Here is a 16,739-nt window from a genome sequence, read left to right on the forward strand (position 1 = left end):
CTCAGCCTATTTAATAACTTGGATTGGTGGGCAGAGACCAACCAAGCAACAAAAGACCCATCCTCTCAGGTGAGGGAGGAGGGCACAGAACCCAGGAATCAGTAGATTAAAAGGGGCAAAAAATGTGGGGAAGAACAGTGGTGGAAGTATAGGTCACAAAGTCTAAACAGAGTCCAGAGAGGAACACCAAGCAGAGAACAGCAGACAATGCCCATTGCTCTGAGAAGGAGTCAGTGGATACGTGAATGTACAGGACTCCAGAAGAAGGCTCCACAGTCTCCCCTCTTAAATAAATAAATAAATGGAGATATCCTATCTCCTAGAACTGGAAAGGACCTTGAAAGGTCATCAAGTCCAGGCCCCTGCCTTTACTAGCAGGACCAAGTATCGTTTTTGCCCCAGATCCCTAAGTGGCCCCCCTCAAGGATTGAACTCACAACCCTGGGTTTAACAGGCCAGTGCTCAAACCACTGAGCTATCCCTCCCCCCAATCTTGTCCCCCCCCATCCATCTTTCTTCTCTTGCACTGACTGACACTCCTGGAGGCTGAATCTTATATATATATTTTTATTCACACAGCTAGTACAACATGGGCAGCAGCTACACAAGCTTCAACACACAGCCTCACCAGTGGGCTTTCACTCTGACCTTATTTTTCTAGGAGTAAGAGCGGGAACTTAGTCTCCATGGCCAATTTAGTATTTGGCCACTTGCATAGACTGCCTGCCTACCTACAGAATATGCTCAGCCGCTGAATCACTGATGTAATAACTACAATTAAAAACTGCACCATGAAGTATTATTACTAAGTGGTGGTGATGAGTTTGTGTGATGTGATCACCTATTCTCTGGAAACAGGACTGAGTGTTTGAATAGCTTAAAATTTCTTTTCTTTTTTGAGGGTAAGCTGTTTTACTTTTCAAAAACTGCCCTGGTTCTCCTATCTGGGAGAGTAGACACTGGTAAAACAAAGCAGGAAAAGGAGATAAGATTATGAACAGCAGAAAGATGGAGCAATAGGACCATGAAATACTTTTTTCCTCCCTTTCAATGTAAAAACCTCTTCACAAGAGAGAGCTTCTCCTTAGGTTCTTACTACAACATGTTCCAAAATATGCATGTTTTATCTGGTGTATCAGGATTACAGGTAAAAAAAGCAAACGTCGTTCTGGGATGTATTAGCAGGATTGTTGTAAGCAAGACACGAGATGTAATTCTTCCACTCTACTCTGCGCTGATTAGGTCTCAACTGGAATATTGTGTCCAGTTCTGGGTGCCATGTTTCAGGAAAGATGTGAACAAATTGGAGAAAGTCCAAAGAAGAGCAACAAAAATGATTAAAGGTCTAGAAAATATGATCTATGACGGAAAATTGAAAAAATTGGGTTTAAGTCAAGTCTGCAACTGAAAAATTGTTCTCCTTAACCACTGAGGATAGGACAAGAAGCAATGGGCTTAAATTGTAGCAAGGGCAGTTTAGGTTGGACATTAGTAAAAACTTCTTAACTGTCAGAGTGGTTAAGCACTGGAATAAATTGCCAAGGGAGGTTGTAGAATCTCCATCATTGTAAATTTTTAAAAGCAGGTTAGACAAACACCTGTCAGGGATGGTCTAGATCAGTGGTTCTCAAACTTTTTTTTTTTGCAGACCACTTGAAAATTGCTGAGGGTCTCGGCGGACAACTTCATGATCTTTCCAAATGTTTTTTGTACCGTTAGCTAACTATTGTAAAGTACTTTGGATTGTTGGGGTTGTTGTTTTTTTTTTGTAGTTTCTACACCAGTGATTCAGTTGCTGAGCACATTCAGTGTGCAGTTTAATTAATGTCCAGGAATAAAGTGTGTGATCCTTTTCTGGACTGAAACACATGCAGCTAGGCTGTCTGTCAAGAGTAGTAGTTTCAAGAACAGTGGATTGTCCTGTGGGTGGTGGTAATGCTACACCAATAAATGACTAGCTACACGCTGTGTCTCTGGCATCATGTCTACTTAAACTTCTCAGAGTAATAGCATTTTTCCAAGTACCTAAATCTAATGAACAGGACCAACCCTTTGTGCTACTTATGCACAAAATCTATCTTTTCCTGAGATCCTGGAGCATACAGTTCTTACATGAAATATAACCTATATGCTTGCTTATTTTCTTAGATTGTATGCCATTTAAGGCAATGAAAGTGTGTTACTATGCAATATGTTGTAAATTTACAGTACTGAATACATGGTTTTTAAAATATTTTGTAGGGCTTTAGGCACATAAATATGTAGGAAAGATTTTTACAGCAAAGGTCTGAATAAAAGTATAAACAAAATTAAAATTTCATTCTGCATTCTTTTCAGTGTTAACAAGATTGTCAACTTCTATTTAACAAACACATGATTCCCATCTAAAATAACTAAGATAAAGCCTTATGTCACTTTAACAAGTAGCATGAAAATTCCTATAAGAAAAAGAATAAGCTTCTTACAGTTATTTCTACTGGTGTGCATTACTACTGAAGGTAGAAAAATTGAGATTAACATTAAAAATAAAAATGCAGATTAATATAGAAGAGACTACAAGTTCATCCACAGTTTACGGAGTGAAAGGGAACTGGTAAACAAAAGGAATAAACCTTAATTACATTTAAAAAAATATATTTCGACGGGTTTGCAGGTGATAAGACACAATTAGATTAGTCCTCTTTTTTCAGATTGCTTAAGGATCCAAATGAATTTGAAGAATTTTTTTTCAATAAGTCTTTCCTGCATTGTTGTCCTAGAAAATATATGATTTTTAATCATAAACAACTCAGTGCTTTGCTGGGTGTTTCTGCCTCTGCCAATTCAGATTCTTACTTTGATATAATTCATTTGACACCTGGCCATTGTGACAGGGCTCAAATAAGAAAAATATCAGGATTTTGTTACCATTACAGGTTTTATGACACTAACTGCTTTTAGGATTTTTTTTTCTTTATGCATGATGGTAGATGGAGAAGAAAGATAGTCTAGTGGTTAGGATAACAAGCCTGACAATCAGGAGACCTTTCCTGCCCCATCACAGACTTCCTGTGTGCCTTTGGACAAGTCATTTAGACTCCCGGTGCCTCAGTTACCCATCCTTTTTTTTTTTTTTTAATGATGATATCTTGCTTCTGTGAGGATAAAGATTTTGAAGAATTCAAATAATGTGGCAATGAGGGCCAAGAAGTATGACTGAATCGATTGATTAAAAAGACAAGATTGGTATTTAATTACAATATTTTTATTTCTTCGATTTAAGCATGGGAATACTATTGCTATTTTCAGAATTTGATAGCGTCCTCTGTGGTGTCCATTTTTGGAACACTAGATGGAATTTTTTCCATGATGTAAGTTTCAGGATCAGAGTTACTTAAGAAGCCCCAAAGTTGTATATTACACACTTCCCACTGGTCTTCTGGTCTTTCCACCCTTCTTTCTATTGTGAACCCTTTAAAAGCATGCTTAGCTCTTTCTGTATATTAAGCCCTCTTTAAGTGTCTTAAGTTGGTCATCAAAAATTGAGGCACCCAGAATCATTAGTCATTTTTTAAAATCTTGGGCTTTGTTTCTTTGATTTTGACTGTCCTTATCTTTCTCTAATAGATTGCGTTTTACCTGGAATTTGGTATGAGAAGTTGCTAACCAGGGTAGGTTTGGAGACCTTGGAAAAGATCTGTCACTTTGGAAGCCTTAATGTTTTTAGGGAACCATATCATATTTCAGAGTCTTGGTCTGGAAGCAGAAGCCTATCCATAGTCAAGATTGAAACTGTATTTCCAGTAAAAGTCTATTTCCCTCCCTATTACAATATGCTTAAAAAAAGCATATTTTGGCTTGTGTTACCTTTACCCAAAGGATAATTTTATTGTCTGATTTGTGAATAACTCAGATAAGCTTCTTTCTGAGATCAAGTTAACTAGGCATTTCCATACATTCAGATACTTGTCTTTCTTTAAAGCTGTACCTTATGAAAATGTACTCGCTTTCCAATGTTTATTAAAATCTCTGCCATTCTTTTTTCCCCTAAACTCCACTTTAACAAAGATTTTTCTGTAGCAATTACCAGTTATTGTAATTAATGCTCTACATCTTTTAGTCAAGTTCATCCATTCTTTAATTAATGGTGACTTTCTTGATGCTATTTAATCATTGGTCTGCCCACTTGCAGCACATAGTACTGTTGGATTCCTATCAGGATAACTAGAGGAAGGTATTTAGTACGTCCACATGGAAAATAGGCATAAAGCTACTACATTATTGCCAATGAGAGTGCAGTTCTGAGGTGCTAACCTGATAATATTCTTTAATACGATTGTTTTATTTATATAATTACACACAAAAAATTACACGAGAAAGACATTAAATGACAGTATTAAGGTTCCTGTGCAACTTTAATTCGGCTGCCTTTTGCCTATGCATTATGATACAGTCTTTAATTACATGATCACATGCTATTTTTTCCACAGGACCCCTGCCTCATTCAGGGCATAGGATGGATGGTACTCAATAAGCAGCTAGCTGTTCAATATTTTTTTTATCCTTGTTAAATTTGTGGTCCCAGGCCTTATTTATTGTACACTAGTCAAACCCTGTTCTGAAGACATTTGTTGTTTTCTTTATTGGCTTTTCTGTGGTACTCCTCATTATAGTACCTGAGTGCTTCACAAATATTAATGAATATGCAGCACCCTTGTGAGATGAGGCGATGGTGACATCCCCAATTTACAGATGGAGAATTCAGGCACAGAGATGAATTCAAAAGTTTCCAATAATTTTGGATGCCTAATTTGAGATGCCTAGACCTGATTCATCAGAGAATTTAGCATAATATAGAAGTTTATATGTTCAGAGCACAGTTCCCATTGACTTCAGTTGTAGCTATGAGTGCTCAGCACTTCTACAGATCAGACCGCAGGTTATCAAGTTTGGTATCCAGAAAATGACGTGCACAAAATTAGTGACCACTGTGGAAAGTCTGGTTTAAGTGACTTGCTTAGGATCACATAGGAACTCTGTGGCAGAGGCAAGGATAGCGTCCAGTTTTCCAGGGCCACATTCACCTAAAGACCATCTTTTGTCTTCCTGCAATCCCCTGCTTGGTTCACTACACGCCTTCCAACTTCTGCAACAAGTGATGCAGGTATCCTACAGGCAACATCCTCTTTTATTACACAGTCCTGATTTGTTCCTGATTTGACTATAACAGTGTTTAAAAGAGAATTGGATAAATTCATGCTGGTTAAGTCCATTAATGGCTATTAGCCAGGATTGGTAAGGAATGGTGTCCCTAGCCTCTGTCTGTCAGAGGGTGGAGATGAATGGCAGGAGAGAGATCACTTGATCATTGCCTGTTAGGTTCATTCCCTCTGGGGCACCTGGCATTGGCCACTGTCGGTAGATAGGATACTGGGCTAGATGGATCTTTGGTCTGACCCAGTACGGCTGTTCTTATGTTCTTATGTCCCCTGATCAAGTCCATCCTGTGCACTGAAAGAAGAAAGAGTTTGTTGAAAAAATAGTATGTGATCAAGAAGGACAAATTAAGGCTGCGTGGACATTCTTAAATCTGGCGTGTCCTAAATTTTGAGTGCTTAACTTTGTAACTTCAACATTCTTCTAATGTAGGGTTTTTCATGTAATTTCCTACCATTTTGTTTGTTTGTTTGCTTGCTTGTTTTTTGTTTAAAGCAAGTGGAAAAAAAACACTATTATATGAAACCACATTGATGCCCCTAAACTTCGGAACTGGTAGATCTACAGCTCAGTTCTCATCCACTTGGACTAAATGGGTAATTCTCAGCACTAGAAGACTGTCATTTTGTGTGTTGACCAGCACTAGTAAGGGATGAAAAACACACTTTGCCAGTGGGCTTCACAAGTATTTGCTGACAGGAAGGGAAATGTTGGGATGTAGGAATCCGTGGTTTGATTCAGGTTCTGTAGGGTAGTGTATTCTGTTGGTTATAAACTCTTCTGTTGCTCCCTCTTCCCTCCCCCCCCCAGCTTGTCCTTATCTCTCTCTGCTCCTATGCTCTCCCCATCAGATCCTGCCCCTATTCCACCCCATATGCAAGAGGTCTATTAACAGTCAGTCTCTGCCATAGAAGCTACTTAATTTCAGTAGTGGATAGATTGCTCATGTCAATTCCAAGTAGGTGTGTGCGCACCATGTGCATGGTCATCGGAAAACTTTCCCCCTAGCGGTAACTGTTGGGTCGGCTTGGAGCTCCTGGAGTCGCGCCCTCATATTGGTGTATATAGGGTTCCTGTTGACCCGCCGCCTCTTCAGTTCCTTCTTACCGTCCGTGACGGTCGTTGGAGCTGCTTTTTTCTCTCTTGCTATGGCAAGCGATCCCCTAGTGGACTTTTTCTTTGTACCTGTAAATAGTTAACGTACAGTTAGTGTTTTCAAGTAGTTTTCTTGTTAGATAAGTTTCTGTTGGGGTTTCTCCCACCACGTTCTTTCCCTCTCAGAAGCCTATGCCAAGGGGAGATCCTCACAACTCCTGCTTAAAGTGCTTGTGGGAGGCCCACCGGACCAACAGGTGTAAGATCTGCAATGGCAGGTGCCAACACAGTGGCCCATCTGGACCCTGTGGTCGAATCATCAAGCCCAGGGGCCGGGCTCCAGATCGTTGTCGATCACCTTGGAAAGGCGGGCTCCCCCGACATCCTCTATGGCATGAGAACCTTTGCATGGCTTGGAGACCAGCGCCCAAGCTGGCACCGTGGCCATCACCGATGCCGGCACCGAGACAGGTACCAGTATCGCCCCCGGAACCGCACAAGAAACATCAGCACAGGAGGATCACCGTAAATTTGGAGGGTCAAGAAGATCCAGCGCCACCAAGGGCATCATCCTCATCCTCCCAGGACGAGGCAGTAGCCGGCTCTTCTGCCACGTTGCTGGCTATGGACAACAGAGCTCACCAGGAGCTACTCGGAAGAATGGCACAAAACTTGGGCCTCCAGGCAGACAAGGTGTTGGAGGAGATCACTGATCCTATGATGTATGTTCTGACTCCCTGATTAAGACCATCCAAAACACTACCAAAAACCCTATGACAGACTCCTGCCTCTCTTTCTCCCCCCCCCCCCCCCCGGGCTCCCTTGCAGATGTTTTTCTCCTCCCTTGGAAGGACCACCTGCTTTACACATTCCCATCCATCCTGCTTGTATACAAGGTCCTGCTGAAGGTCAGAAGGGACTTGATCTCGTAGGACCACGGCCTCCTCCAGCATCCCTATCTAGAGACTTTCCACCTCACGGCATGAAAACTCCGTGGCTAAAACCCTTGTAACTCTCATGCTCAGACCCTGCTAGAAAAGTACTCCTTGGCAGCAGGAAGCCATCCATCAACTAGGGCCACTTATTTGGCCAAGTGGAAGAGATTCTCCATTTGGGTATTACAAAAGGACACCCCACCTTTACAGTCATCGATTCCCTTTATCCTGAACTATTTGCTGCACCTGAAACAACAAGGTCTTTCAGCGTCATCAATAAAGGTGCACTTGGCCGCTATCTCAGCTTTCCATCCCAGTTCGGCCAGTAGTTCAGTTTTCGCTAAGCCCTTGGTGGGCCGCTTCCTCAAAGTACTAGATAGACTGTACCCTCAAGTAAGACAGCCAATTCCTCCATGGGACCTCAACGTGATGCACTCTAGATTGATGGGGCCTCTCTTTGAGCCCTTAGCAACATGCTTTCTTCTCTACCTTTCCTGGAAAGTAGTGTTCTTGGCTATAACTTCAGCCAGTAGGGTGTCTGAGCTTAAGGCCTTGACTTCTGAGCCCCCATATACTGTCTTCTATAAGGACATGGTACAGTTGCGGCCAGACCCGGCCTTTCTCCCAAAGGTAGTTTCATCATTCCATGTGAACAAGGATACTTTTCTTCCAGTATTTTTTCCTAAGCCACACACTAGGAGCAGGCAGTGAATGCTCCACTCCTTGGATGTCAGGCGAGCGTTAGCCTTCTACATTGAAAGAACAAAGCCATTTCAAAAATCAACACAACTCTTCATTGCAATTGCAGAGCAGAGGAATGGGCTTACAGTGTCATCCCAAAGAATGTCTTTATGGATCACAGCCTGTATTAGGGCATGCTACGACCTGGCTATGATACCTGCCCTGGTGATGATGGCACACTCTGTGAGGGCACAGGCATCCTCGGCAGCGTTCCCATTCAAGACCATCTGCAGGGCAGCAGCATGGTTATCGATCCACACCTTTACATGGCACTATGCCATTATGCAGCAGGCCAGCAATGATGCCACATTTGGCAGAGCAGTGCTGCGATTTGTGATCCGCTGAACTCTGACCTCTCCTCCTAGGAGATTCTTGGGAGTCACCTATTCGAGTAAGCACTCGAAGAAGAAAAAATGATTATCTACCTTCTCATAACTGTTGCTCTTGGAGATGTGTTCTTCATGTCCATTCTAAGACCCACCCACCTGCCCCTCTGTCAGAGTATCTGGCAAGAAGGAACTGAAGAGGCGGCGGGTTGACAGGGACCTATATACACCGCCACGAAGGCGCGACTCCAGGAGCTCCACAGCCAACCCAACAGGTACCACTAGGGAAAAACCTTCCGACAACTGTGCATGCGGTGCACACGCACCTACTTGGAATGGACATGAGCAACACATCTCAAAGAACAACAGTTATGAGAGGATAAGTAACTGTTTTTTCTTGTGAGTCCAAAATTTCAGATTCTTTGAGATGAAATGCACTATATAAATGCTGCTCTGGTTCTAGCTCTCCGGAAGCAGAGTTCTCTGAAGGAAAGGGAAGAGTCTTCTTTGTATAGTGAGTTTTACGCACCTTTTCTGTGCAAAAAAATTGGGAAATAGTTGAAGGGCATATATTGGGCATGTATAACAAGCCTTCATATACAGAAATGTAGGGCAGGAAGTGCTCAAGAGGTCAAGTCCAGCTCCGCGCACTGAGGCAGGATGAAATAAACCTAGAACATCCCTGACATGTTTTTTTTCAACCTGTTCTTAAAAATCTCCAGTGATGGGGATTCCATAACCTTCCTTGGAATCTATTCCAGAGCTTAACTACACTTATAATTAGAAAGTTTTTTCCTAATATCTAACCTAAATCTCCCTTGCTGCAGAGTAAGCCCATTACTATTTGTCCTACGTTTAGTGGACATGGAGAATAATTGATCACCATCCTCTTTATAACAGCCCTTAATATATTTGAAGACTCTTTAGGTCCCTCCCTCAGTCTTCTTTTCTCAAGACTATACATGCACAGTTTTTTAATCTTTCTTCATAGATCGTTTTCTAAATCTTTTATCATTTTTGTTGTTGTCCTCTAGATTTTCTCCAATTTGTCCATATCTTTCCTAAATTGTGGCATCCAGAATTGGACATAGTACTCCAGCTGAGGCCTCACTAATGCCAAGCAGAGCAGAAAAATTACCTCCCGCATCTTGCATCCAACATTCCTGTTAATACATCCTGGAATAATATTAGCCTTTTTGGCAGCTGCATCACATTGTTCACATTTATGATCCACTATTCAGATCATTTTTATGAGTACTAGCACTTAGCTAGTTGTCCCCCATTTTGTAGTTGTGAATTTGATTTTTCTTCCCAAATGAAGTACCTTGCATTTGTCTTCATTTAATTTCATCTTGTTGATTTCAGATCAGTTCTCCAATTTATCAAGGTCATTTTGAATTCTAATCCTGTCCCTCAAAGTGCTTGCAGCCCTTCCTCTCTTGAGATCATTTACAAATTTTATAAGAGTACTCTCCACTCCATTATCCAAGTCACTAATGAAAATATTGAATTGTACCAGACCCAGCACTGACCCCTCTGGACCCACTAGATGTGCTCTCCCATTTTGACAGCGAACCATTGATAATTACTCTTTGAATACAATCTTTCAATTAGTTGTGCATCCGCCTTATAGTAATTTCATCTAGATCACATTTCACTAGTTTGCTTATGAGAATGTCACGTGGGACTGTGTAAAAAGCCTTACTAAAATCAAGATATGTCATATTTGCTGCTGCTTTCCCCCTTCCCCTTGTTGTTAACATTAATTTTCTTGAGTATCTAGTGACAATTAACCTTTTTAGTGAAGACTGAAACAAAATAGGCATTAACCACCTCAGCCTGTTTTTATTAGCTCTCCCCCCACACTAAGTAGAAGACCTACACTTTCCTTCATCTTACTCTTGCTCCTAATGTATTTAAAGAACTTCTTACTAGATTTTATGTTCCTTCTTAAGCGTAACTCATTTTGCGCCTTAGCCTTTCTGATTTCGTCCCTATATGGGTGCTGTTCGTTTGTCCTCATTAACAATTGGTCTGTGTCTCCACTTTTTGTAGGATTCCTTTTTGATTTTCAGGTCATTAACGAATTCCCGATCGGAGCCATTTTGGCCTTTTACTGTTCTTTCTATCTTTCCTTTGGATTGGAATAATTGGCAGTTGCGCATTTAATAATTTTATCGCTTAGATTTTCTTCCCACGGGATCTTATCTACCAGTTCTCTGAGTTTGTTGAAGTCTACTTTTTTAAAGTCCATTGTCCTTATTCTGCTTATGATCATCTGTGCTTCTATTGGCAGGGTAAGAGGCAACATGCAGTTCATGTGGGCAATGAAAGAGGCTGGGTCACATCCCCCACACCTTCCCAATTACTTCACTTTTTTCAAGTTATAGGTTTCTTTGCCCAAGACACATGTGCCCTGTCCTTTTTTTTTTTTTTTTTTTTTTTTATAGTAGTTGAACCATTACAGCCAAGTTTACTATAAATCCCTATCTTATTCAAGGTCTTCACTAGAGCCACATGATTTTTTCCATCAAAGATACAGTAGGATTGCCCTAGGCTGCACTTTATGCAGCTTCCATAACTCTGGCTTGGATCAAGTGGTTTAAGGCACTAGGGAGTTGCATGGGCTCTCTCAAAATCTGCCTTTAGGAAGTACTTATGTTTGCCTTAGAATTTCTGGCTGACTGCTTCTTCAACATTCAGATGATCCTTTACATACACTATGGGAGCCAATTCATTAGCAAGTCTTGCTTTTGGCTCAGACTCTGGGCAGCAAATTTCATGTCAAAAGTTCATTTAATCAGCTTGCTTTTCAAGAGAGACCTTTTAATGGAGAGGACTTGGACTTTGCACAAGATAATCTATTTTTTATTTTAATCAGTGGTACACCTTTATTTCTGTAGTTCAGAATGCACCAGCAAATAGTGATAACAAGCAATATTTTTCTAATGGATAAATTTAGCTTCATCAAATTTATCAAAACAAATCCATACACCTATCCTTAATGTAGGAATTTAATTAGCATACCCATGTGAAACACTGTGTGTTGGGATTATTTAACTATATTTTCTATAAATTAACTCTGCTTTCTATCTTTATTTAACAGTACAGAAATAACTCTGTTGTACAAGCTCAGTTCAGTGCTGACAAAGTATTTAAGAAAAGTTATGTAATCACTGAGCAGATCAGCTTTCAGAGTGGACTCAGTGCCCATTACCATGATGCAGCACTAGCCCAGAGCAGCTTATCAATTATACTACTTGTGTCCATGTAGTATCCCTAGAATCAGCTGTAGTTTTTTGGAAAGGGCATTTATAGGTACACCAATGATTCTATAATGTCATAAGCAAAGGACTTCGGCTTCCATATTTCTCGAGACACCTCATCTTGGTTATCTTCCTTGATTGAGAAGAGCTAGAAGAGACTGTCTCTGGAAGCCATCAGCACTGTTCTTTTCTCTGTGATGAGAGTGTCTGTCTGCAACGCAACACCAAGGGAGTTTGCTATCTATGCAGTTACTCCAGCCCCAGCTGGCTCAGGGAGCAAAAACCACAGCCTAGGAATTGAACCCAAATTCCTTGTATGGCACTGCAGAGCACTGACCAGCCTATAAATCAGTTAATTGGTATATACTGCAAAGAGGTAATCTCTTTGCTGTGAGCTCTGAAGGAAATATCAAAGCAGCCGAAGTTGTTTGTGATCTATTCTAAATGTCTTTCTGAAATGCCTTCAGAAGGAACATTCTTCTCCTCCTGTGTGTGTGATGCACCAAAAAGGAAGCTAGTTTATGATTTTTTTCTAAACATTAAATTAAAGAGTTCTCTATGCTAGTTGTATGATATTTGGGAGGAAAGCTTGGGACCAAAGAATCTGTCTTTTATTCCAGAGTCCAAACTCCAGATGTAATTATGGAGAAAAAGGCTGAGGAAGCAAAGCTGGTCTGTTTTATTTTGATTGGACCAAAAGTTTAGACTTAAGTTTTCTGTGGTCAGGAGACAGAGATTAAAGGGTCTGTAATTAGGTTCCATACTCCATGTGTCTTAATGCCCAGAAAGGCCAAACCCCTGCTGTGGGCAATGGTAGTTGCCAGAACCATCAAGAATAATTCACAGATGCGAGTGAAAAAGGAAATTATGCACACTTTCTTGTCTCTCTAAGAGGGGGGTGGGGAATATACCACAAAATATCTAGTAAACAAGTAGAATTTGAGGTTGGAGAAAATAGTTTTACTGCTTGAAGCAGATGGCCTGGACCTTGCGGATGTTCCTGTATGTTTGAGTTGTGTTTTTTTTTTTTTTAATTTCTCTTCCTCCCCCCACCCCCTTGAATAAAGTACAATGGTGTACACAAGGTAATATGGGTTTCTATATATGTGTATAATACACTGTGACGAGTCACCAGAGAGCAGGTATGTCTTTGATCAACAAGTCCTACAGATGTAGCGGTTTGAAGTTTTAGATTAATGGGGTGATGCAGTCTGAGATTACTCCAGTCACTTCTCTTAGTAGTGGTGGGTAAAACGAAGTGTTCTTTAAATGGAGTTTACAATTGAGTCTGGGTTGGAAGCTGGAGTGTTTGTGGACTTCTACAAGATGAGTGAGAATGTTTCTGGGCTTTCCACCATTCTTGGGTCCAGGTCACACAAGAGCCAGGACTGACTGAAAACATATTCTGGATTTTGCTCTGAATGTTTGTTTTTCACTTCACAGGCAAGTCAAAGACCAAAATAAAAAGGTAGCAAACCTGAAGCACAAAGAGCAAGTGGAGAAAAAGAAGAGTGCACAGATGCTAGAAGAGGCCAGACGGAGGGAGGACAATCTCAATGACAGCTCCCAACAGCTTCAGGTAGCATAAAAATCTGAATTGGGGGGATATGGCTGATAGCCGGTCTTCTCTCCTTTGTATGCGTGTGCACTTCCTTGCTTCTCTTCCCCCCGCACCTGCTGCCTTGCTTTTCAACTTGTTGGATAATAAAGGAATTGGTTTGTGTTTAAAAGAACAGTTTTATTCCACAGCACTGCGGATAGCTGCCTCTGGCTTCTGCTTCTGCAGTTTCATTCATTTTTATGGTAAGTAAACAGGGATTCAATTGAACTGTAGAGTGGGTTGCTGGAATGGTTTTATCAAATGGATATTACGATTGGGATGTTGATTTCTGTATCATAGCTACTTCTAAGAATTTCTTTCTTTAGTTGCTTTGGGGTATTTTCCAAAAGGAATTACCTTATTTTGCTGGATTTTCTTCATTAAATAAAGGATGAAACACACGACAGCATCAGTAAGTATTCCTGTGGCAATGAAAATGTATTGTGGGTCATGTGGAGGATCACATGTTTTCTGTGATTACCAAGAGCTTCCATTTGGCACTGAATCCTACTCCACTCCTCATCAGTTCCAGATGTACCCACTAGTCTGCTACATATTTTCCTCTACCCATTAAACTGTCAACGCACTGCTGTATCACCACCTATAAAGTCACCAGCCTCCCACAAAATGGTACAGACAAAATAAAGTTGGCAATTTGAAAGCAAGAGAAACGTTTCTCCATTCACCGAACTTTGATACCAACATCAGAAGTTATGTCAAATAGTGAATAATCAAGTGCTGTAATATCACTGTTATAACTGCTACAGTGGAATAAGGGTAGAGAATGAAGAGTTGTTCAAAAAACTTTCAAGTAAAATTGCTTTAGTATTTCAAAATAATTGCAGCTTTTAAAAAATCATTTTCTTTTCCTTTCCCCATCGTAAGTATAACGTGAAAGTAGTCTGCCTTTTAAGTCGTATTCTAAAAGTTATGATTTCTAACTCTCTATAGATCAGTCCTTTTTATAAACATTTTGCTTGACTTTGCACAATTGGTCCAATCCTGACCACAGGTATCTCATTATTCTCAGGTATTTGATATCATTCAACTAATAAAGACATAAGACATAATCCTAATTGTTCATTAGAAGGCAAATTCCCCAGTTAATTTAAATTGCCAGTTTTTTGCTCTGTTTTGTGGGAGTTTGGTGGGGTGATTTCAACACTTTCAGTACTTCAGGGAGAACTACAGAGACATGGGTAAGACGTTCTCAGCCGTGCCAGCTTGTGGTTTTTCCATCAATGCCAGTCCTGTACAGAGCATGCGCTCAAAGAGTTAACTTCCAAGTGCATGTAGTGATCTCATGACTAGACTTTTTAAAAGCCTTGGATATGGGAATTCTATAGCTGCTAATGCATTCTGCAGGTACAATGCTACAGAAATACAAGGCCCTAGTTATGTGACAGCATATGTTCAGACTACACAATCCTCTTTGTATTTGCAAAGTCTTTTCAAAATTTTCCTTGAAGATTTTTTTTATTTACTTAGGTTTTTGAACAATGCTTATGTAAATACGTTAATTCTGAAAATGTGTGTATTTGGCATCTGAGTTAATAATTTAGTGGATGGTGGTACTTATCAAGTTGTGCCATCCCAGGTAGGTTATCATTTCTGTAGTGCAATGATTCCAGGTTTCAAAAGTGCACTCTTTTTTTCTCACTTGTTTCTTCCTTTTCATCACATTTCCCTCCCATGCAAATAGAGCATATGGGGAAAGGTAGACTGAAATATGTCCTTTTATTGTAGCTCACAGCTCCTTATTTACATATTAAAGATGTTGGCTTATTCCTAGAAGTGATATGTTTTTGTGACGTTATACAATTCTGGACAGAAAATGGCATTCTGTTCACTGATGTGACACTTGATTTCTGTGCAGAATATTTTCCTCTGAAAATTAACCGACAAATTGTAATATGCTTGGTAATTGCCACACACAGAGATTCACATACCTGTTACTCAGATTATTGTGGATTTGTGCAGTGGTAGGGGGAAGAGCGGTCAGGTGACAAGCTTTTGCTCAGAAATCAAGCATCAGGTCAAGGAAAAGTGTAATTTCTTTCCTGAATTGTCTACATAGTGTATAGATATCCTTTTACAGAGAACTGGTTTGTCACTCATACTTTGTATGGTCAGATGTGGCCTTGTAGATGTGGACGGGGACTCAGGAGACCTGGGTTTTGTTTCTGTCTCAGCCACTGGCCTGCTGGGTGACCATGGGCAAGTTACGTCACCTTCCTGTGGCCTCACTTTCCCCACCTTTTGTAAAGTGCTTTGAGATCTTCTGATGAAAAGTGCTATATAAGAGCTAGGTGGTGGTATAATTCCTTACTCTACTTATGGATCATTTGTGCAGTAAAGGTGTCATGGAACAGTGTATTTCTAAACATATGTACAACTATGAATTGGTACATTTTTAGTATGAAAACTTACAGATTGAAAATTTGAATCTGCAAATAAGTAATCAACTTAAATCTCTGAATTAGAATCTAGGAATAAGTAACCAGTTTCCTCTAATAGGGAAGGAAATTAAATTAATTGGATGACCTTTTTACTTTATTGCTATTATCTGAAAGGTTGGCTTTTCAATATTGATTTGGATTCCTATAATAGCACTAAGACAACTGAATAAAGAAAGAAACAAAACCTGAGAAGGGGAATGCCACAGTATATAATTTGCTGGCATATTGTCTACTCCTTGTGATGATCCAGCCCTTTCATTTTGAGACAGATGACTGCGGTAACTTCTTGTACTGTACATCTTGCCAATGACTCTTGTAGCGTGTTATATTCTGCTTAATCAGGCATAAATAAATTTCAGATAAAAATATGCGTTGGCAGAGGCATATGAGAACTCAGGATTGGCATAGCATGAGCTGATGCACAAATCAGACTTTAAGATATGTACAGAAGTCTGTACAGCATTAGCTTTACTTGGTTATGATCAGTGTCATTCTCACTTTAATGGTTATAACCTCTCCACACCCAAAGCCTTCAAAAATGCACATTGCGGTGAAGTTATAAAATTTGATTGCTTATTTGACAAGGACAAAGGAGCCTTTTCCAGCTTGTGCAGAGTTCTTTTGGTTTTTTTGCTATGATAGGTTGGGTTGGTTTGAGAGTTGGTTGTTGGGGTGGGGGGGGGGAGAGAGAGGGGGAAGGGGAATGATGTGGCTTTTTATATATATAGAGAGAGAGATACCTATCTCATAGAGCTGGAAGGGACCCTGCCTTCACTAGCAGGACCAAAGACTGATTTTGCCCCAGATTCCTACGTGGTCCCCTCAAGAATTGAACTCACAACTCTGGGTTTAGCAGGCCAATGCTCAAACCACTGAGCTATCCCTCCCCCTTTCAGGTTTTCTTTGTAATGGTCCCCAGCAGTTAGCCATTCAAAATGTGTAAACCACAACACTCATAAAGGTCAATTGGATTAAGGAGAGGTAAGAAGTTTCATGAAAACCAGTCCCTTTGTTACCAGTATGGGTATGTCAGCTTCCTGTCACCTGGATACCAGCACCTCATTTGGGTGGGCTAATTTATAGAGAGCCTCTCCCCATGTTCACAGAAGAGTGAAGTGAAT

At 40.4% G+C, this 16,739-nt stretch overlaps 1 protein-coding gene across 42 annotated transcripts in view; it reads left to right on the plus strand.

Annotated features, from left to right (window-relative positions):
* Positions 1-16,739, plus strand: part of ERC1 (ELKS/RAB6-interacting/CAST family member 1) — a 525,728-nt gene that overhangs the window by 244,949 nt on the left and 264,040 nt on the right. For all 42 annotated transcript variants that reach the window (XR_010598153.1, XR_010598155.1, XR_010598149.1 and 39 more), the window contains one exon: positions 13,003-13,138. Coding sequence is in view for 35 of the 42 variants with exons in the window: in XM_065582406.1 (XP_065438478.1) it covers positions 13,003-13,138 (136 nt within the window). In the remaining 7 variants the exon portion in view is untranslated. The remainder of the gene's footprint in view (positions 1-13,002; positions 13,139-16,739) is intronic.

Source organism: Chrysemys picta, chromosome 1, assembly GCF_011386835.1.
Source record: "Chrysemys picta bellii isolate R12L10 chromosome 1, ASM1138683v2, whole genome shotgun sequence".
NCBI classification, from domain to species: domain Eukaryota; kingdom Metazoa; phylum Chordata; order Testudines; family Emydidae; genus Chrysemys; species Chrysemys picta.